The sequence below is a fragment of the Mugil cephalus genome, chromosome 16 (genome assembly GCF_022458985.1).
Source record: "Mugil cephalus isolate CIBA_MC_2020 chromosome 16, CIBA_Mcephalus_1.1, whole genome shotgun sequence".
NCBI classification, from domain to species: domain Eukaryota; kingdom Metazoa; phylum Chordata; class Actinopteri; order Mugiliformes; family Mugilidae; genus Mugil; species Mugil cephalus.
This window is the reverse complement of record NC_061785.1, coordinates 7,022,065-7,045,250: the sequence shown is the minus strand read 5'-3', so window position 1 is coordinate 7,045,250 and position 23,186 is coordinate 7,022,065. Positions and strand designations below refer to the sequence as shown.

General features: G+C 42.6%; 1 protein-coding gene across 4 annotated transcripts; it reads left to right on the top strand.

Moving 5' to 3' along the window:
- Positions 1-513: 513 nt before the first annotated feature.
- LOC125021960 (carbohydrate sulfotransferase 3-like) lies at positions 514-6,858 on the top strand. Of its 4 annotated transcripts, XM_047608177.1 has the most exons (4): positions 515-869; positions 4,185-4,324; positions 4,402-4,617; positions 4,734-6,858. In XM_047608177.1, the coding sequence occupies exons 3-4, from the start codon at positions 4,403-4,405 to the stop codon at positions 5,953-5,955; spliced, it is 1,437 nt and encodes a 478-aa protein (XP_047464133.1). In that variant the 5' UTR covers positions 515-869; positions 4,185-4,324; position 4,402; the 3' UTR covers positions 5,956-6,858. The 4 variants fall into 4 exon arrangements, with proteins under 4 accessions (XP_047464130.1, XP_047464133.1, XP_047464131.1 ...); XM_047608174.1 differs by lacking the exon at positions 4,185-4,324 and having other exon boundaries at positions 514-873; XM_047608175.1 differs by lacking the exon at positions 4,185-4,324.
- The last annotated feature ends 16,328 nt before the right edge of the window (positions 6,859-23,186 follow it).

Here is a 23,186-nt window from a genome sequence, read left to right as displayed (position 1 = left end):
TTTTTTAAAGTCACATAAACGCAATATGACAGACAGACAGACAGACAGACAGACTGATAGATAGATAGATATACACACACACAATATTTACAAAAATAAACATATAAATAATAGAACGAACTAATGAATGTATATATGAAATTAATTATCACCAAACAATAAAGGAATTTAAGTTCACATGAATTGAATAACTAACTTCTATAATATAATATAATATAATATAATATAATATAATATAATATAATATAATATAATATAATATAATATAATATAATATAATATAATACGAAAGACAGTTAGACTGAGATAACAACTTACAAAAAGAGATTGCAGATTGTATGTTTCACCACTAGAGGGCGTGCTCACCCTTCTATTGCAACAACATCAAAGATATCAAAAAATAATGTAAGATTGGCCTAAAACAGCAAACTTTAAAGAAAATATTAGACTAACAACCCCACCGAAAAGTTCAAACTAAAACTGTTCGTCGTGTTTGTTTATCATGCGTTGGTTTTGTTTGTAGTGAAGCAGAGGGTCACTGAGGGGCCGTGGCAGTGCGCCTCCTGTCTGAAGCTCCACTCCTTCAGACCAAACTTTCTCTTGTGATTCAGTGACTCGCAACTGCTTCAGTGACTTGTCACTCAGTTCACTGGGCAGCCTGGCCGGCAGACTCCGAAACCATGAGTCTATCCGATCTACAGGTTGAACTCAGTGAAACTAGTCCGGCCGCTCTGCTTTGGATTGGACTGTTTTCTGTCACTCTAGTCTAATGGAACTAATTTGTCTCCGGAGTCGCTCTTTGAGGAAAGGCTGATCAACTTCACGGATGAAAAGCGGGACTCCTTCAGACACCGCAGCTCATCAGCATGGTTGGTATGAGGAGCGGACACACTGTTCTTTACCTTCATAAAACTTGTTGCCTACTTCACAATGAACCAAAACCTTAAATATCCGGCGGATAAATCAATTTCAGAGTAGAATGAAGTTACTTCGGCGTATTTCTAGAGATTCCGTTCCCTAAGGGTCCTTTTATTAAGAAGGCATGACTTCGGTTTGTAACTTCATTTGCAGCGCATGATCTACATAGAGGCAACCTCGGCTGATTTACTACAAATCTGACTCATAGTAAATCAGCAAATCCCTCATATTGCTCAGCTTTTGCAGCAAACCTGCATGCAAGTTACAGCTCTGCATTTTCAGTAAAACCACGCACTTGTATGCTTTTGGCTTTACAGATGTGTTGCATGTCCTTTTATGTTAGTGGTTAAGTGCAAAATAACCACACTACCCTTAATTTATCAACACAATCTTTCACACTGCACTGATCACAATCGAACTCGCTGTCTGCATGCCATACTGCAGATGGGGTGTAGATTAAGGGGTGGGTGAGGTCTTTCTCTGTTGATGTGTTGGCCCTCACTGACTAACATTACTCCCAACCAAGCTCCCCAAACCTTAAATTGGAGGCAACTTTATTCCTAACCAGGCTGACTCCACCTTAACCCGAGGCTTACCATATTCCTAAACAGGTTGCCACCATCTTGAGCTGGTTTTTGCCATATTCTTAACAAGGCACCCTCCGCCTTAAACCGGGGCTGACTTTATCCGTAACCAGACTGTGTCCGCCTTAAACTACTAATCTTAACCCTAACCGGGGTTTGACTTTATCTCTAACCAGGATTCTTCCACCTCTATCTGGGTCTAACCTTATTGCTCCCCAACGCCCTGATTGCCAGACTATACAAACACTTTATTATCCATTGTCTTCTCACTAATAAGTTTACTTATTAGTATGAACCCTTGAAACAAAGGCCACAACTCATGAAACTCTTGCCAACCATAGCAACGGCAACTTTGTTTTGTCTGTATTTGGCTAATCCTGGGGATTAGTTAAACATTAAGATTTAAAATTGTTTGTGTAAAGTCTTAATTTTAAAAGACCATAATGACTATAGTGATGAAATACATGTAGGAAAAGTGTCCAGCATTTCCTTAACAATACCCACAATGACTCAATACAGCTGGAAATATCTCCCCTCCAAAAAAAAAAAAAAAAAAAAAAAAAGATGCCAGAGTCCACCGCAGTTTAAAATAAAACCTGCTCATCCTGCAATTATCTCGCCTACACGAGATTATCTGCCGGTATATGAAATCAGGGACGATCCGTCAGTACAGTCTGCATCCAGTGCAACACAATGTCAGGCAGAGGATTTGGGTGGCTGGTGTTTAATTTGTCTCCACATAAGATTTACATTAAGCAAGAGGCGGCCATTAAAAGCATTTGTAACAAGATGATAAATGGTGCAGTGGCGGTTTTGTTATGAGCAGATGATCAAATGTGTCATATGCCTCAGTGGTTTGTGAATATTCAGGAATGTCAGCTTTTTTTTTCTTCTTTTTTTTTTTTTTTACTTTACACAGCAGATGCAATAAGCTGAGATAATTGGTGTACATCTAATTTACCATTCAAATGACAAAACATCAGATCACTTGTTTTCTTGATGAATTGTTGAGGTAGAATATTTATTTTAAGTTTTATCGCACGGCATTCCTGACGGAGTGGCGTACGTTTTCATAAATAATCCTCTGTTTGTGCCAAATTATCTTTGTCCGGATTTTTGTGGGAGCGGGCATTATGGAAAACACCTTTTTAAAAACCACAGCTCGACACATTTGCTCAAACTGTGGTCGTACTTGACTCACCCTGAAACAACCACTCGGTAATTCCCCCTGTCTGACCAGCTCTACATGACTCGTAACATCCAGGGACTTAGCCACTGACCCTGTGACGTGTGAATGACCTGCAAGTTTATGTTCTCCGATCTCAAACTCAAAGGGGGTTGAGGAGTCTCTCCTGTGTAAAGAGACCTTTGTGGTTGTGGCATGCGGCAGGGTGGTGCAAGACAGGCCTGACTTTTCCTCCCCAGTGAAAACGTGTCTCAGTACAGGGGCTGTTCACCTTTTCATTACACGCCGTTCCACGTAAACAGTGCCCTATTGGAGCTGTAAACTTCCCGTTCCCACTCAGAGAATTTCGCAGGCAGTTTCCAGCCATCCTCTGTGTTTAGACTGCAGTCATTTGGGCCGGCTTCTGTGCAAGAAGTTGGCCCAGGGCAGGGGTTGCAACAGGATGCGAGAAGTGGACCCGCCAGATGTTGTTACACAAAGACATTTACCTGGATTTAGAAAGTAACGGCTGCGTATATTTCATAGACACGGTGGCTTTGATGCCTTCAGCTGAGAATGTTGGTGTGTCGCTGGTGGCTCCGCAAATTGTCCTCGCAGCGGAGGCCGTCTCATTTACTCTCGCTGTGTTATTGACCCGTTCACTGGCAGACAAGTTAGGCAGGATTATGCTAAATTCTGGAGATTAGTCAGGGATCTGAGTCAAGCTGCCATTATCTTAAAAGCAAACTAATATTAATCTCACAGGAATGTGCAAGATATTCACAAACAGGCGCCATTAAATTCACACTTATCTTCATTTGACTACCCACCGTGTGCTCCTTTACAGACTTAGAGAAGCACCGAATGGCCTCCGGGATCAGAGGGCTACAATTTACGGCTTTGAGACGAGCAGGCTTTCCCCTTCAGTTTTTCTGCCCCGTATACGGTTACTCCTTAGCATTTGGACGCGTGTCAGGAGCTACCAGTAACCTGTGTCACTGAGGCCCTGTGCTGTAGACACCTCCCCACCCACCCCAAGTGTTGATATGGTGATATGGAGGAGCAGCTGGCGGTTTGCACATCAGCGGGAGGCAGAGGAGCCAGACAACTCGTGTGTTTTTTTTGGCAAGCAGCTTCGCAATTGTGGAATTACAATTTAATTGGCAAAATTGCATTTGATTGCAGTCTGTCACTCATATTTCATTGTGCCCTTATTTTTTTTATTTATTTTTTTTTTTTATAGAGCAACTTCTACAAGAACTGAACTCATAAATACGGCTATGTGCAGCACCCCCCAGTCTTGCATGGTGGGTGGGCATGTTCCCGAAATGCACTGGTTCACTTAAAGATAACAAGGACTTCCTCATGACAAAGACTGGCTTAGATTCCACTGTAACACACTCATCTATTTTGAAAGATATTCTGCTCCCGATGTAGGATATTGTTCTGCATCTGAGAAAACGCCCGCATCTTTGCATAGTATGTTGATGTGCTCCGTATCTCTTAAATTGAGGAAGAAAACGAGCCTCTAAAAGGAGAAGAGGCTTCGTGTAACCGCTCCTCTGACTTGGCATCACGGTGCAACTACAGTGGTCAAGAAAAAAAATGAGCGTCTACTTCCCCAAGAAGTGTTCTCACAAAAGAAATTGAGATCAAAGTAAGGACTCACATCTGCTTTCAAATGTGCAAAAAAACAATGTGTAACTGACAGACTGATGTTCATTTCATTTACAGGATGAAACATTGCCTGCAGCGGGGAATACAAACAACCAGGAGGCTCTTTAAGAAGGCGACCGGAGACCTGCAAGATTGGCAGAAGCTATTAAGAAGCAGTCCGCAAAAGCATATCCGGGCAAGGCTACATCCAAGAATGAGGATCAAATACACCATACCCATCGTCTTTGTTGTGGCACTTGTTATCATTGAGAAAGAAAACAACATTATCTCAAGGTAAGTCTACTTCAGTCATCAATGCAGCGCTTTTGTCATGTCCAACAGTTTTTATTTCTTCAAAGCTTTAAACAAATGTTATGATGATATAACTATGGTTTCTCTCACACTTTCAGGGTGTCAGACAAGATCATCTTAAAGGAGACTCCGCAGACCCCTTTACAGCCTAGTGGTTTATCCCACATGCTGCTGAAGCGAAATGGTTCCTTCCCCTCGTTCAGACAGATGGACTTAATGCTGATGAAGCGGCGCCTGGAGAACTACAGCGAGCACCAGGAGGTGAAGCTGAAGGGAAGGAAACACATTCTCCTGTTAGCCACCACCCGGACCGGCTCCTCGTTTGTGGGCGAGTTTTTCAACCAGCAGGGGAGCAACATGTTTTACCTGTTCGAGCCGCTGTGGCACGTGGAAAAGATGCTGACTCTAGACACCGGAGGCACCAACGCCACAGCGGCGGCCAAGGCGTACCGTGACGTGCTCCAGCAGCTGTTTCTGTGTGACTTCTCCCTGCTGGAAAGCTTCATCGACCCCCTCCCCGTGGGCCACATCACCACCGCCCTGTTCCGCAGGGAGTCCAGCAGCTCTCTTTGCGAGGGGCCCGTCTGCAGCCCCGTCATCAAAGGGGTGTTCGAACGCTACCACTGCAGGACCAGGCGCTGCGGGCCCCTGAACCTGACCTTGGCGTCCGAGTCCTGCCTCCAGAAGGAGCACAGGGCCATCAAGTCGGTGAGGGTGCGGCAGCTCGAGAATCTCCGTCCCCTGGCCGAAGACCCGCGCCTCGACATCAAGTTCATTCAGCTGGTCCGAGACCCTCGGGCTGTGCTGGCCTCACGCATGGTGGCCTTCGCGGCCAAATACAAGAACTGGAAGGAGTGGGCCACGGGCGGGGACGTGCCCATCGACGACGATGAGGTGAGGAAGCTGAAAGGCAACTGCGACAACATCCGCATGTCCGCCAAGGTCGGCCTCAAGCAGCCGCCGTGGCTGCGCAGGCGTTACATGCTGGTGCGGTACGAGGACATCGCCCGGTACCCCATGAAGAAGGCAGCTGAGATGTACCGGTTTACTGGCATCCCGTTCACTCCGCAGGTGAAATCTTGGATTCTGAAGAACACCCAGGCTTCGAAGGAGACCAGCGGCGTTTACTCTACGCAAAAGAACTCCTCTGAACAAGTAGAGAAATGGAGGTTCAGTCTCCCGTTCAAGATCGCCGAAGTTGTGCAGAAAGTTTGTGGGCCAACGCTCAAGCTATTTGGGTACAAATTTGTGAGCAGCGAAGAGATGCTAACGGATAAGTCTGTTAGTCTGATTGAGGACAAAGTGTTCAAATGGACATGAACTCCAAACTTTATGAACTATATTTATTGGGATCTTTAATCCTGATACAGAGCTGTATATTTTCTGATAGTGTGCTATTTAAAAGTTTTATAGTATTTAAAAGCCAGATGAAGAAGACGCAGCGTTGAGCAGAAGATGTGTATAAGGCTTTCTGAAGCAAGAGTGCGTGGAATTGCACGGTGAACTAAAAGGAGCACATTTATGTTTTTGCATTCTGCACTATTTTCACTCCGCCAGTGCAGTTAGCTTGGCCCATATTTAATCCGGTAGCAAATACAGGAAAGTCTGCTGTTCCAAACACTTCCAGGAACCTCCATTAGTTATTTTTGACCGGCGAATCCTGCGTTAGCATTAGCAACACAAGCTGCTTTTATTCCAAAGAATGGGGAGGAAAATAAATGAATAGCCTTGGATAATATCCACGGCCTTAAGAGGAAATACCAGTGTCGTGCCAGGCCATTTCTTCACAAGAAGTAGAAGTAATGTCCCATGCAAATTTTATTTATTTATTCTCTTTGCTAAAAGGTGACTCCAGGTTTGAATGTGTTCCACGGGTTCTTTCCCCACTCTGCAGGGGTACTATTTTTTTGCACACCTATACCTTAGTTTATAACATATGCATGTTTGTAATTTGGCCCAAAAGCTGTTTGAAGTCGTCTTCGGGACTGGAAGCACCCATCATGTAAAACAGATGTTTACACTGCTACTGTATGCTAACATTCCAACTGCAGCTGGTTTGCAGCGTTGTGCAAGGTTTGGTTGGCAGGTCTCTGTCTGTTGACACAGATCTCTTGGCTGGTGATAATAAGAGACCTTGATACTTTAGCCTGTCAGACTGTTTGCTGATGTAAAGTCTTTTCTCTATGAATTTTGTTAGTTGCAATAAACCCATTTTTACATTGAGCGTGCATCATCTCATTTTTGATATGGACACACTTTTGACGTGAGGACACTAAACGCTGGTGTGAAATGGTTTCACATACAACCTACGTGAGCATGGCGGCCACCAAGATATCAAATCTTTGCCAGACATCCTTGCAAACAAACAAAGAGAGTGAAACAGGAAGCAAATGTGGTAGATCAAATATAATATAATAATATAATATCTTGCAGTATTTGCAAGTGAGAATAAACTGTGGAATCCTGCATCAATCAGCTTTTATGGGAGTCCACTTATGTACCAAATAAAGAAACATTACATTAACAAAGAAGAACATTTAGACTCAATTAAAGTAAAAACCCCTTAACTACAAACTAGCTTTAAAAATAACCACAGCTCAATCTATTCGGTCTCGACACTCTCACGCTCTTTCAAGATGTAACTCAGACATGTACCACCCACCTAGACCACACCGGACACCCCCTCACCCCCTCACCCCCTCAAAGACACTGCAGGCAACAGGTTGCAAGGGCTTCGTGTCATGTGGTATTAAACCACATTTGCCATTGCGATCAGTAACCGAATATACTGGGACTGAAACATTTCAGAGTACTACTCTAAAAATACATCTACACAGAAAATGTCTCCAAATAAACCCACAGAGTTACTTTGAAGGCTGACGTACACAAGCTCTCACTGACTTCCTTCCTCTTGACTTTTTGCTAACTGAAGTAGCCCCTTGCGTTGCTTGTACTATCTAATCAAACGTTTGAGCTTGCAGCACACTGGCTGCTGTGTCTCTGAGGAGGCAAGAAGGACTGCAGAGGCAGCTGCCTTGACTTCCAGTGTGTTTACCACTGTGGGAGCGTCTATTTATGTCTCCCAAACTAGTAATTACTCCGACTTTACATATAATGTGGTCCAAGTCATTTTTGTCCACCTGACCCCACCCGCTTACAGCAAAGCAGAGAGGCAGTCATTTATGCACTCTTCATCTTTCCACCTTTTCTCTCTCTCTCTCTTTTTTTAATTTTTTTATACATAAAACACTAACTTTTTGTGCTTATCCCTTCATTCATCCACCCTCCAACACACTGTTGAGCCTCGCTGGAGGAGTGGTTCGCTCACAGTATCCACTGATCATTATCCGGTTAGGTTGGTTGTTCTATTTTTGCCCGTGTTTGCTCTAGTGTTGCCAGGTCTGCAGCATCTGACTTTAAACCTAATGGAGGAGAGGTTGAACATTCATAAACTCTCCTACTGGAGCGACTTTATGTGGGACGTGTGGAGGGTGGAGTCACTGTATGGTCGGGGCAAATATAGAATAACCACTTTCCACTGAATTAAAACCTTCTCAGTCCCCCTCCTCAGCAGTAAAATGAGGGCATTTAGGTAGCCACACCCGCCTGCTCTGTTATATGGTGCTTTGCCACATCAACCGTGAGGGGGTTCGAAATATGCAAAACAGCCTGAGCCGGGGGATCAAGGTCTGAGATAAGCAGACACCAAATTGAGGTAATTCAGACATGTCTCAGAGCTACATATAAAGCTTGTGCTGTTGTTGGCAGTAATGATGGTTGAGGAGGAGACATAAATCTAAATCCACGGCAAATTATCTCTAGACTGAGGAATGCGATTCATAAAACTCAGGTTGCTGCTTGCGATAATGAGCCACGGCACCAAGAGTGGGAACAGGGTTTCACTGCACAAGACTCGCAGCGCACAAGTGATCAGTGAGACAAATTAAACCGTGTCATGCGTCGTACAGCGCAGTCATCTCGCACAGTTTTCCCGCTTTACATGAAAAGCATATGAGCGGGTTTGTAGTGTATCAGCACATTAGGCTTTGCATAGGAAGCAGTTCCTAGCCGGTATCCTGCTGCTCCTTCACATAAAATTCAACCAGTGAAAATTTCTGACATTTATTGACAGTGGCTCAAGAGTATGTGAAGTCTCTCTTTTTTTTTTGTGATTGGTGGTTATAGGTGGGGGATTAATGAGGTTTGTAATCTTTCTTCACATACGGCCCTGTGCACACAGATCACAGACCAGATGTAAGTGCAAAATTAACTTTTTTGTCTTTTCCCCACCATCCACAAATGTAAGTAACAGTCTAGACATATGTGGGTTGACTCAACTTGTACCAAAAACGCTTGTCATGCTGTTTCACAGAAAGTGTCCAAAGTGAGGCAACTCATAATCTGTTTCACATCGTGACTAATGTAACTATTGAGAAACTAAAAGATTAAAAAAAAAGATATTTCAGTGAGGTGGATAAATCGAGGTTATCTTTCAGTCAGCACTCACTCAACGATGCAGAAGTTGCCTCACGGTGCACTGTTGAGACACACAGCGCCACACTTGACCTGTCATCCTAAACCCCCTGTACTCAGTAGGCCCCGCCCCTATGGCTACTGATCCAATCACGAGGCTGCACATTACACGCTGTCAGGTTCCTAGCAATTAGCTGAGAGCCTGTTCAGTGCCCAGGTGAAATCCGGACGCACACTGAAGAAGAGAAACTAACAGTGAAGCTCGCTCCCATCAACCAACTGAGGCCAAAATGTTTTGGTGATTCACTGTCCCTGCTACATTTAGATATGTTTAAAGCGGCTGCACAGCCACTCTACTATTGTACAAGTTTGAAATTTGAACATTTATTATTTGAATAACCTAATATTGAACGCAAAACGGTAATAATACCGTATATTTATAAATAGCACTAGGCCGAGCTCAGTATATAATAGTAGGTCCCTACATAATCTCTGGGGTGTCAGCCTGAGGAACATTGAAGACCCCTGCCTTAAAGTGAGATGTTTCTGGGTTTGAATCCATCAGACGACTGGGATCTTTCTGTGTGGAGTCTGCATGTTCTCTCTGTGTCTATGTGGGTTCTCTCCAGGTTCTCCGGTTTCCTCCCACCGTCTCCAAAGACATGCTTGTTAGGTTAATTGGTGATTCTAAATTGGCTGTAGGCGTGAGAGTGAACGGTTGTCTGTCTCTGTCTCTGCGTTAGCCCTGAGATAGACTGGAGACCTGTCCAGGTTGTACCCCGCCTCTCGTCCAGTGACAGCTGGGAAAGCCCCCCCCCAACCAACGACCCTCCAGAGTACAAGCAGTTACAGAAAACTAATGAATTTCTGATGACAAACACTTTGTTTTTCCTCCTCTCGAGGAATTCGTTTGCGGCCGACCTCAGAGTAAAAGCCTTCCGAGGGCACGGAAGCGAAGGCCCCATTTTCTCTCGATTTAGACTCCAAAACATGTGAAAAGTGACTCTCGAGACGTCGGGCCATCTGACCGTCACAACCACGGAAATGTATAAAGAAATGCAATAACAATAATTGCAATGGATGTGGTGGCTTGAAGAAACGAGCAAAAAAATGCAGCGTGCGACTTTCAAAGCAATAAAATTGGGATGTTCGAACGTTAAAAATAAGAGTAAAGAGAAGCTGCGCAAGCTTCTCAACTTGTAGTTGTGCAATGCGTGACTGTGTTGTGGTTATATTATCACTTGTTCCCAAAACGGCCGATAAGAACACAGGGTATGTAGTGTGTGATAAACACTGCGGAACTGCTGCCTGCATACAGTAAAAAAGCAGTCTTTTGTTTTGCATTTGTTTTCACTAGAACACCCTTTATCATTGTGATTATGACCTCAGTATTTATGCACGGTAGACTCCTGCCAACCCCTCTACCCAGTCCCACAAGAAAACATTAAAGCATGACAACCTCCCTACATTTAGCTAATTTGAGACATTTCGCGGTCTTGCCAGACTCCTGTGGCATTTCAGCTTCCGTCAGCCTCTCTGCAACGCAAACAATGACTTTGTGGGTAAGGGGGGGAGAGAATGTAAACACTCAGGGGAGGGGAGTGGGGGGGTAAGGTCAGCAGGTGGTGCAAAGAAAACAAGACGGTCAGTAGGTGTCTTTCTTTTCTTGCAGCCCCCCGAATTAGATTCCTTTCTAATTTAAAAAATGAATTCCCGCTACGCCAGAAAATTACAGAGTACGTAGTATTTTCTGTTCACTGCATAACCCCACGGACGGCACCACTTCTTGAAAGTCTGCATTGTTATACGCTATAAATAAATAGGGGCTCAAATAAAATGGGCCCACTGTAGGTGCCACCATTTGCATTTTGAATTAAGGTTCGTGAAAGGACGGCTTCCCCGGGCCACAAAAGCTTCAGTCTTTCCTTACATCAATACCTCCTTTTGTGTCAGCACCGAGCTAGAGCGAAGAGGTCTTTAAAAAAATTTAGAGCCACTGAATGGGTCACTCCATTTGTCCCACTCCGCTGGCACGACTCCAAAAACAGAGTAAGTGCCTTTGTGCTGCCACTACTAGTCACAGTGAAACAGGCAGTCCGGTTAAGGGCTTAAGAAGGAGCAGCGGTGGCTAATGGGAAACATTATGAATCATGCAGAATCTCCTCATTTCCCATAAGATGTGGTGCGGATGAATTAACCAATTATAGATTAATCTCCAACCTCAGCGGTGTAATGACAGGCCTTTTCCTTCTTTCTTTCCTTCTTTCCTTTTTTTTTTTTTTTTGACATAACAGATGCCATGTGAGCACCGAGCATGTGATGCCACTGCATGGCTGCCGCAGATGAAAGAGGCCCAATAAAAATGCAGAGAAATGTTTGTACAGCACGAGCAGGGACGGCCGTTGGGAGCAGACGGCGAGAGGCCATTTTTACATGTTAGGAAATGTGGCGGGGAAACCCGAACCGCAGGTCATTAAAACGAGGCTAAATTGTGGACTTCCATTCCCACCTTTCTCCTCGTTTCGTGGTTCGTCTTTTGTTCTCAAAGGAGGAGGAATCCTTCATCCGAGGACTGGAGACAGTTTATTTTGACGGTTCGACTTTAATCATAGACTATATACCCTCTTTGGGGATTCTGAGTTTGAAGAGCAAACACGAGATACATTTTTAATATATATGTGCATGATACTGTTGTGGGTTTCGTGCTGTATTAGTGACCACAAAACCGAGGCGTTAAAATAACTGAACCCACCCTTGGCATGTGCACCGCACCACAGCTTACCTCCTTAAAAGAGTAAAAACGAGCACCACATGCTCATTTGTCAAACATAATGTTGCAAACATTATTCTTTCAAGTGACAATGAAAAGAAATCCAGCCACGTGTGCTTTGGCCTGTAGGCAGGTATCTCCAGGAAGTCCAATTAAAGACTACAAACTATAAGAGACGCACAATAGACGGAGAAATATTTCATTGTTTTCATCCCCTTTTGTCTTTTGTCCTCTTTGTCTATAACTGCCACCTCTAAAAATACGCTAGATAAAACACAAGTCAGCCCTTTCCACTTTCGCGGCTCACGCTGATCACAGCAGAAGGAGCCGGAAGGGAAGGGAACATTTTCATACCTTCGCCTCTGCCATGTCTCGTACACAAGGCCGCTCTATTTCTGCTGCACAAGGCTTACATGGTTGGTTGGCGCAGATAAAGTTCAGGTAAAATTCCCCTCAGAAAAAAGCATGTAATAAGAAGGAGGCGGGGCCCATGCTTCAGGACAGAGAGAGCTAACATTTACCTTCACTCACTGCACGACCCTTATAAAAGATCCACTTTGGACAGAGCAACTACAATATGCACATGACACCCACTGCAAGAACCAGGTCTGGTCATTGCCTTGTGTAACTGTCAATGAGCATCTATTGCTTTGGGGTGCGTGTGCCTGTGTCTGGTCTAGGTGGGTGGTACATGACTAAGTAACATCCACATGAATAAATGCCAGGTCCAAAGGTTTCCCAGCAGAGCACTGAATTGTCACAAGATGATTCAATGTGAGTTACTTCCCCCGTTGTGGTTTTAATGTTGTGGCTGATCGGTGTTGCTCTGTGGAGTTTAAATTGAACTAACTAAATAATTCGCCCCCCTAATTTATATATATAGGGCCCTATATACACTATATAGGGGGGTTACACCATTTTGTAGTGGTGTCCAACACCTTAGTGATTAAATTCTATGCCCTACATAGTGGACTCTAAATTTTCCATAAAGCACTGCAAAAACTAGTGACCATCCGATGGTGGTGGTGGACATCCCATCATGCATTGCGTCTCTAGTGGCCAGCGCCATCAATGGCTGTTAGTGAGACACATTTTGAAGTTTCGCCATGAAAATAACACAATTTTATTTATTATTTCATGAACATCACAAATATTTGTTTACAAAATCATCACGTTTTAGTCCCATTGTAATAAATTACAATGGGACACGTAAGGATGCGACAGCAGTGACATCATTAACTGCGTCCGAAGTGTCCGAAAGCTGCTGGGATTGAGCTCACTATGTGGTGCAACCCTACATTTTCAGGGTGTTCGGACACAGGGAGTGTCTGCTGCAGACCAACCACAGGGTTTCTACCTGACTTCCTGTGCTACAGTTGCTGGGTTATACAAACAACAGCCATGCGGGTGTCTGTTCCTGTACAGAGGGTGTTGTGTTTGTAACTATAACAGAGGGTATGCACTGACATCACTGCTGCCTTGGGCCATGCCACCCTGAGTGGCAAAAATGTGTCGAAATGAATAAATACAGCGAGACCAGGAAAAATGTGCATTATCAGATCAAATTAAGGACAAATGGACTGGAGAATGATCCGTGCAAACCAGTATGCATTTGGAAAAGTAGGTTAGGCCCAGTTTTAAATTAGTTTTTGTTTTTTTCAGTTATGATAAATGTAGCTGAATAAAAGGTGCTAACGCTAAGAGCTTTACTGAGAAGTAGCGTTAGCCATACAATACTGTAGCGTCAGACCGGATGGCGAGGAGCAATCATTTACCATTTATTGTTTTATTGTTATTTATTGTTGGAACTGAAATAAACAAACTTCTCTGACAGCCCTCCAGAATGTAACTTAAGAAGTAATTTAAGGTATGACCTCATCAAAAAAATACAGCATAAATTAATATAACCTGACACTAAATGTGAACCACAACACCAGGTTTCTGTGCATAGATTCCGGTTGTTTCTTCTAATGCAGCGATCCATTTACCGTATTTCTCTCTCCTTTGGGAGTCGTACCTCAAAAATGAAGCCCAAAGTGGGCGGAGCCCGTGCTCGCCATGTTGGATGAACTTTACTCCACCCACAAGCAAATATTCCGATATTCCATGGATGTTAGCGCAGGCTACTGTCGGTCACTCAAAGTGAGTCATGAATGGTGAAATAAACCACTGAGACCAAAACTGTTTTTTGTACCAGGCTGTAAACTTGTTTAATAATGCTGTAAAGTTGAGCTTTTTAACATGGGGGTCTATGGGGATTTGCTCCCTTTTGGAGGTTGCAACTTGGTAAAAATATATCTCCGACTGCTTTTCAAATCTGTTGGTACAGTCAATCCCACAACAGCTCTTCACCTTTTTTTTATTCTAATTCATTTTACAATTTAGAGACGCTAAAGACGCTAATGATTGAAACTAATGCTGCTAATCTCCATGCTCTTTGCCTCTCAGTGCCCGTAACCACGGAGACTTCACTTGCTGTGACGTCACATGCATACCCTCTATAGAAAAACTTGTAATAACATTTACAACAGTTCATGCTGCAGTGAGATAAAGTTAGTAAAATGTAACACACAACACACATAAAATAAAAAGCTGAAAGAACCACCTACTTTTTAGGCCCCAAAGGCATTAAATAAAAGTACCTTTGCTGGGCAGCAGAGGAACAAACAGTTTTCTGTTGCTTCTGCACCTGTATGTCCCCATGAGGACATGTTCAGGTGCGCATACCTTTAAACAAAGAACAGAGAAGAATTATGTTGTTATTGTTATTACTACTACTGCTGCTACTACTGCTACAGAGGCAGGGCTAATTGAACGGGCGCTGTACATACCGCACAGGACAACCACAGCTGGCCTCGAGTGACGTCCCCCTCCAGCTACAAAAACATCTGCGTGGCACTAAAATGCGCAGAACAGGTGGTAAGGCCAGGACCCTTCATTAATGTCTGATGACAGATAAGCACCAATGTGACTGGGCTCTAAGCTCTTTCTCCTGTGATGACTGACAGTGATGTTTTTTCTTTCTTTCTTTTTGTTGCAAACCATTAAGGAATCATTAAGGATTCAAGGGGCGTCGGGTTATTGGTTCATTTGGGGGCTGAACTCATCGGGAGGAATTCATGTTGCAGTTAAATGTTCAAGGACACTTCCAACATATGGAGGGAAGTCAACAGCCCCAGCTAAAGGCTAATACTGTCACCTGAGCTACAAACCAGCTTCTTATCTTTGGTACCCTGCCACAAAAAGTTCCAGCCCCCTTCCCCCCCACCTTCTTCTTCTATTTGCCCTCTTTCAACCACCTTGGTACTCGGTCAGTTTGTGCAGGAAAGAGGCCCCTCTGAGGGGAAAACACACCTCTCTTTACTTTTCCGTGGGCTTTGAAGATGATGGAACACCTAGTTTCTTGTATTTGGGAGAAATTTGGTTTAGTTGATGTTTGAAGGTAAAAACATTTACTGTCACATTTATGTAAGCCTTAAAATGCACTAGTTTTTAGATAACAATCTCACATTTCTCTAAAACTAATAGAGAATTTGTCATGATGTGAATACATTTGAGCAAGCAATTACTAGATGTGTGATCAAATTCCATGATATAAAATTTAAACAAAGCGGGTACCCGCATTGCACGTGGGTCTCCCGTGTGGCTCGTAAAAAAAAAAGAAAAAAAAAGACCATTCACTCACAGCCAGTTCCCATGCTCACGCTTGACTTTTCTCTTTCACAGATGCCGTTAATCAGATCTCTGGCAGAGTGACGTGCAACCCAGCGACTGATAATCTGATGAGAGCCGTGGCTCCGAGGCCTCGTCCAGCTGGGTCACAGAGCTGGTTGGTGCCTGGCTAAAGGAAAAGATAGCATGGCATGTGAAAGCGGTGATTGCAAAAACATCGCAACAACAAGAGGTGACGGGTGCAGCAGTTAGAAACACAAAAGTCTAATGGAGAGTTCAGACTGAACCGTGCAAAAGTAATCTATAAAATGTCCTGCTTTTTAAAGGAATTTTTCTCTAATTCCATATATTTAATCACATCAGTCGTTAGATTTGAGTTTGTTGGCACAGTTTTCTGTTTCCAATTTACTGAGATCCATCTCTGTGCTAGCAGCCTGACAAATGATGCCTGCAGCGTACCGTGTTTGAGTCCGTAACTCACAGGATCTAAGGATCTAAATCGATGGGTCTGTGTCAAGTCAAATATATATATATTTCTTTCTTTAATATCTTGATATCTTATGACAGCTCCAGAACATAGTGATGTGGGTGCACAGCGTTCACAAGAAGGGTCTACAGCAAGGGTGTCAAACATGTGGTCTGCGGCCCAAAACCGGCCCGCCAGAGGGTCTCCTCCGGCCCACGGGATGAATTTGCAAAATGCGAAAATGACATAGAAGACATTAACTTTCAATTAATCAATAAAAGTAACAGCTATGCTTATTTCCAGGGGGGGTCACACGACACTGAGACACAGAACAAAACTGTAGATGGCAGCAATGTGACAAAATTACACTTTCTTAAAGCTCACGTTTTCTGAATTACCGTAAGTCACAGTAGTTGGCGCTACTGACAAAATTCAAACTGTGACTTAACACTGGGAACACTTAACACATTTGTGACATCTCAAGGGTATAACTAACTTTGTTTTTACCAACAAATTCCTCCAAACAACTCTCTCTTCCTGGGGCTACCCAGTCTTGCGTCACTCCCCAACCTGCAGCCGGCAGCAGTGGAGCATCATAATTACTGCAATGGCAGCTTTTTTCCAGAAAGCACAACTTCCCAGTGTTTAGCCACACTTCATCAGAGAGTTACGGTAATTCAAATACTGCAGACTTTTTTTTTTTTTATCCGCAGGCAGATGTTTAGGTCTTAAACGGTTAAAGAGGACAAGAAACAAACGGGACAGACTCCAACATAGTATATGTGTACACATTTCAAACATAATATCGAAATGCATTTGCGATACGTTTTGGGGTGAACTCCGTCATCTTCATTTCACCTCACGCCCTACGTCATTAGATGTGTTAGTCGCTTTGGTCGCTATTGAAGACGATGCAGTTTAGGAGAAAATATGTCAGAGGACGAGGCCGAAAGAGAGATGTTTCTGTCAACTAATCCAGTGGCCTACGTGTGTGAGACACTGACAAGAAGGAGGGTTGAAAAAGAGATTCAGAGGAGGACACAGCAGTGAGGAGACGGTCGGCAGCACTTCATGGTGGCTGGTCAGACGATCAAATGTTTAAGACCACTGCTCAAAAAAAAAGAAAACTCCCTCAAAAGTGTCAACACAGCACTCAGTAATAAGTAGCTCCACCGCTCTTTAGCCCTAACCCATTCTTAAACTTGTTCAGCTGATGAATGAACTGCCTATTTCAGTTAAATTGCTGTTTTCAATGAATTTCTTGTTCAGAATTTTTAGGCCCATTTCTTCTTTTTGGAATGTTGAAGCTCTACTTAGAACCTTCTTATGATCCAGTGCAAAATGCAAATTTCAATTTCAGATTCTTCCTAACTGAGTGCAGCCAGCCAACATGGGAGAACAGGTGGTCAGTGATAAATGATGGAAATGCACAGGTTCCTCCTTCCCCGTCTTTAACTTTATAAAACTCATGTGAACTTCCAGGAGCAATGCAGAACATGCCTCCTTTAGTTGGTTTCATAATCTGTTCCTCTTTCCCTGTCATTTTCAATGTACCTAGTTACCACTCCAATGACGTCACGTCCAACAACAGCTATGGCGGCACCCTGTATTTTAACAGTGAAACGTAAATGGCAAGATTTTGAAATTGGTTTCGCCATTAGTGTTAAAACTTGTACGAGAGACCTTATTTAAATGATCATAACTACGTTTAGTGTTTCATATCCTCATTAAGATTTTTTTCTATTGCGCATAAAATGTTTTGTAAAAGGATAGTTCACTTTATAAACATATTCATAATGTACTGTAAAAATTTGGATTTGTTATTATGTTAGTGACCTTCAAGATATGCTCGGGGAGTATCCGGCGCTTGTAGATGACGTCACCTATATGTTCGGCCATAAATATATATGTATGTTTGGCTCCCTTCTGCTTGGGCTACGATCGGCTTGTGTTTTTTTTTAACTTTATTAACACATACAAACAAACATGACATCGGCCGTTGTGAGACAACGTGAATTTAATTTATTTTTATTTCTCCACAAAAGACAAAAAACACAATGACAACACATTATTTGTGAAAAAGAAAGTAATAAAATGACTAAATTCGAGTTCAATCCAGACATTCGTATAGTGGGCAAAAATAACTTACTAAAAATTATACAGCTTTTACCAATTTATCCAGAGAATAAAATCCAAACAAAACCGCTTACCACTAAACTGCTAACCTCTCTTCCGCCTCCACTTTCCTTTGTCACCATACAACGACGTCCTCCTTAACGACATCTATGACGTCATCTGACCCCTGATATCCCAAACCGATTTTGCAGCCCGACCCACCTGGTCCTTACACCTTTTGGCACCGGCCTGCCTGAGATCAACTTGGGCTCTGAACGTGAGTCTACCTGGAAATATTTTGCTAACCTTCTGTTTGATCTGAATAAGACACGTAGACTCACGTAGACTGAAGAGCTATATATCTGTTAGGACGCTGTGTGCCACTGTTCTTCTGTAATCTTGTTACTCTAGTTACCCAGATTTGAAGTATTCCATAGTTTCTGTTGATGTTGAAAAATTTCCATAAAACTGTGACTTTCCCGTAGCAGTCAGCAATCATTGTATTTTTAAATGTGGGTGAAAAACAATGATTTTCAGTCACAGCCATAAAATCTTCAACCATATCCTAAATGTATGAGGGACTGGATTGTGTGAGGATTCAAGAGGTACAGTACTAAAGGCTTTTTGTTCAGTATTGATATACCACCAACATAGTGGAGTTAATTACTTACTTATCGAACATCTGAACTGTCACTTATCCAACAGACACCAAATGGTTTATGTAGCTAAATTAATAAGGTAATTTTGAAATACCACAGATAAATACACTGCAATTGAGCAGAGACAAAATGGCTTGTTAAATGTTTTTTTTTTTTTTTGCTGATTTATAAGTCTTCTGAGAACTTTAACAGACCAGAATGACTGATTTCTAATCGAATCGAATCTAATCTAATCTAATCTAATCTGGATGTTTAGGGTATAGATAACCTATAAAATAAGAACCTTTGTGGTGGTTTCTGTAGGCAAACATACTTACAGTTAAATAGATAATAAAACTGAATAAGTCCTTTTGTAGAAACACATTTTTTACATTTATTATCTTGTTTGTTGTGTAGACGGTTGCCATGGCTACACTTCTTTTTCAGTTTATTAGCTTTTCCCAGCCCGCTAAGAAACCACCACAGACCAGAAAAGCCGCCGTATTGGTGATCAATGTCACCGTCTTACAGATGATCCGAAATAATCTCGGTATTTTCAAAACGGCATAATCGGAAAGACTTTACATTGACCGAACACGCGGCTTTATAGACTCCTCGCCAGGAGAAACCAAAGCTGTCAAGGCACAACTGCACCCCGTAAAAGAGATAATTCATATGTTTGTGCTCTTTGACTCCACGTCAAGCTAAACCGAGTAAACACCCACCGCGGCCCTTAAAAACTCTCCTCAGTTTACGTGCAAACTCCAAATACCAGCGCAATCTCCAGCCTTCAATTTGAGCTGCCCCTGGTTTTACAAAGTCAGTGATTTGAGAGCAAAACTACAGAAACAGGTCTAGGAAAGGAGGGGGGAAACACTGCGCACTATATACAACACCATATGGTTGGCTTGGGCGACATGCTAACAGTTTACCAGAAACAACACTGGAGGAAGCCTCACACAAACTGCCCTCTTGTGTGGCCTCTGCGCACAAAAACCTGGGTAATCGTAAGACTTTTGCAAGTGTTATCCCCTAAATTGAAGAATGCGCGTCCTAAAAAGCCCAAGATTAGTGGAGAAATCTATTTAGCATCAGACTTTTCCTGCAAGGGGTCAGCAACCTGCAACATACCGTGCGCCACTGATAGCTAGAAATGTCTCTTCTGTCTAATGATTCGCGCCCAGACATCACTCTCACTAGCATGTATACACTAAATTCTTGAGTTGTCACGATGCACATATGTCTGACATCGTCGTGATCTCCTCTCCAACAACTTTTACAGTTGAATTTACAGCCTTGAACCCACTAAAGTATATAGTGTGACAGGTATATATGGGCGGCAACTGTGCTGACTCCACGAGCTTATAAACAAAAAAAAAAATAAAAGCAGAAAGAAAAAGAAGAGGAATATTTGATCTCCCTGTTACCCCCTTTTCCCCTTCCCTCCTTCCCTCCCTTTCATTTTTAAGCACAACTGCACCGTGGGCTGCTAATTCCGATGTCCCATCAGATTTTCTGATATGCTAAGTTTACACAATGGCTGCAGCCACTCCAGGTACTCTTAATTGCAACTGAATTTTTTAGAAAAAAAGAAAAAGAAAAAAAAACAGTTGTATGCTTCCGTCCTGTCTGGGCCATCTGCAACGGTTTCTTCTGTGATTGCTTCCTGATTTTCTATAGCAGGGAAGATTGAGGAATTACTTACTACAAAGAAATGTGTGGCCCACCAGCACTAATCCCCAGTTAATGGCCAGTGGAAGCAACAGACCCCAACAACCTCACAGCCAGCAGAGGTTTCATGTACATAATTCCTTTGCCAGGTTAAAAAAAAAAAAAACAATACAAATAACTGTTCCTCTTTTTAAAAAACAAGAACACACCGGTTTTAATGGGTGATTGCAGGAAGAAGAATAATCCCTACGATCCCCTTGAAGTGACGTTTTCAACATGGGGGGGGACGGTAAAGCTAATTTTTAAAGACAGGTTGCCATCATTACTTTCTTTATTTTAAGGCCGGAGCTCCTGGAGTGGTTCCTTCCAGTGTGTCTCTTCTGAGAAACAAGCACAGCTCTCCCTGGTGGCCTCAGCCTCAACCAACAGACCATGATCAGACTCACAACTTTCCAATTTAGAGCAGAATTAAGACGAGGCGTCAGTCTTTATCCTGCTCATTTGTGCTCGGCAGAAGGCGCATATTTACGAGGAATACAATGTTTTGGATTGCCGAAAAGTTCAAATGTAACTTAAACTGCTTAAAGGATTTCACATTATGCTGTGGCAAGAGGGATAATGGGGAAAGTTCTCTGCAGGAAGGGACACCCAATGAACACTTTGGTGCATTAAAAGTCAAATACTTGCTATAATGGAAGCACAATTCAATTTCACCGCACGCACAAACACTTCACTCTGAGCCGTTTTGCGACGATTTAGCATTTGTTCCGATTATTCAGACATCTCAGTTTTGAGCCATGTGACCTGTCAGTGCTCGTTAACGGCACGGTTAAGGCTGAAAGGGGCTGACACTCCTTGGCCACTGTACGCGCCGGATGCCGAAAAGGCCAATTCTGCCGAAAATCACGCTGAAACATTTCCATTATTTCATGACAAATAATTTAACATACCCACGATTCATTGCTCTCCAATGCGTAGTTTAATTATTCATCAATGCATATGACTCTGATGTTGGTTTTATTTACACTGCGCAGTAATTTTCTCCCTCTTCGATTGGTAATTTCCGGATTATTTGTTCTCCTCCTCCAATATTCATGCCGCCCGTAATGGATGTCAAGACACGTTTCAGCAAATGGTTGAAGGGATCCCACCGGAGCTTTAGCGAGGAGGACGTCCATTGGCCAAAACCACGAAAACGTTGCATCTTTAATCGCCTCACCTTTTTGGCTAATTCATAATTCAGTGAACTGGGAGGGAAGCGTTTAGCTCTTTCCCAGCCACGGCCCGATAAGTGAAATGGTGTGGAAAGTGCGAGGTCATTAACCTGTTACAGGTATGTTCTCTCCTAATATTGGGGATAATGTATTCCACCCAAGTGTGACAAAAAAGGGGGAGAACGCGCAGGCAGGTATAGGCGTTTTTTTTTTTTTTTTTCAGAAAACTTCATTTAAGAACGTTGGGTTATGAAAAGTTAATATGGTTTTTAATTAGGAGGGATATCCCTTCATATCTGGGGGAGATTTCCACTCTGCTGCGCGAGGAGCGACGGAAGGAGGGAGAAGATAATTTCACCATCCTCCTGTGATATCGCAGCGTGCTCGTTTATAGCGCTGAATCTTAATCTTAATTATTCCTTTGCTATTTGATCTCAAATATTTTGCTTGGGCTTTGTAAAAGAAAAAAAAACACACACAAAAAATAAAACACCTGTATAATAATTTGAAAACATTGTTCTGCAAAACTGTATTGATTCCAAGCAGATGGTTAATTAAAAATGAGCAGATGAAGGGAGATTTGTCAGATGTCATACTTTCCAGTGGAGAACTGTTCACTGCGGTGAACATCAAACAGGTTTTGCTTACATTGCATCATATTATAGCTTTTAAATTTGAACTATCGCCCCTGTATATGTATTAAGGCTGGAGTCTCAGGCCAAGGACCCCAAACCGACGGAGAGATTGAGTATGTGTTCCGTGTTAAACTCGGCCTAGTGCTACTTATAAATATGCATTATTACTATTATTATTACCATTTTGCATTGAATATTAAGGTATCCCTTATCCTTTTATTAAAATATGTTGTATTCAGGTTAATGCGTATTTAAAAATATTTAAATTTGTGGGGGGAAAATAAAAAATATAAAAAAAATATCTAATCAACCAAAGATTTTGCGAACCCCTCCTGCAGTACCCTCTAGGGGTCGGGGACCCCCTGTTGAAGCCCCATGTATTAAGGAAAGAATTCTAGGAAATACTTTTATATTCCCTCTTCTGTTAGTTAAATTAATAAGTATGTTCTCCATCTATTTACATCCTCATACAGTTTAAAAGCTCCGAGCAAAACTAGAACTCACATTTTTTTTAAATTCATTTCATCTATTTTCTGCTTCTTTGGTTATTTTTAGGTCATTTTTGTGTCCTGGCAGCTGTAACATCTCCTTATTTCTATCAAATGCAGTTGAATATACAACATTTTTTCTGTATTATATTATATAATTTCGCATCTAATCTCCAACAACCCCTGCACACATCCCAGCAGCGTCTCGGCGCAGAGGAGGCCCGTCGCTCCTGACGTCTATCGATCCTTCAGCCCGTGCTGGATTTATTTCTACGAGTCCATACAAATCTGTTTTCTTTTCTTTTTTTTCTTTTTTTCTTTTTTGTGCAGCCTATTGTACCAGAGGGGTTAATGTATTATACAAAGTGTTCAGATCAGGGATTAGATTTCCCCCCCAATTCCATCAGTC

Coding starts and splice junctions, on each gene's coding strand:
- LOC125021960 (XM_047608174.1), top strand. CDS start 827: ATGAAAAGCGGGACTCCTTCAGACACCGCAGCTCATCAGCATGGTTG. Junction 874..4,401: donor GCAGCTCATCAGCATGGTTG/GTATGAGGAGCG, acceptor TTTCATTTACAG/GATGAAACATTGCCTGCAGC. Junction 4,618..4,733: donor GAAAACAACATTATCTCAAG/GTAAGTCTACTT, acceptor TCACACTTTCAG/GGTGTCAGACAAGATCATCT.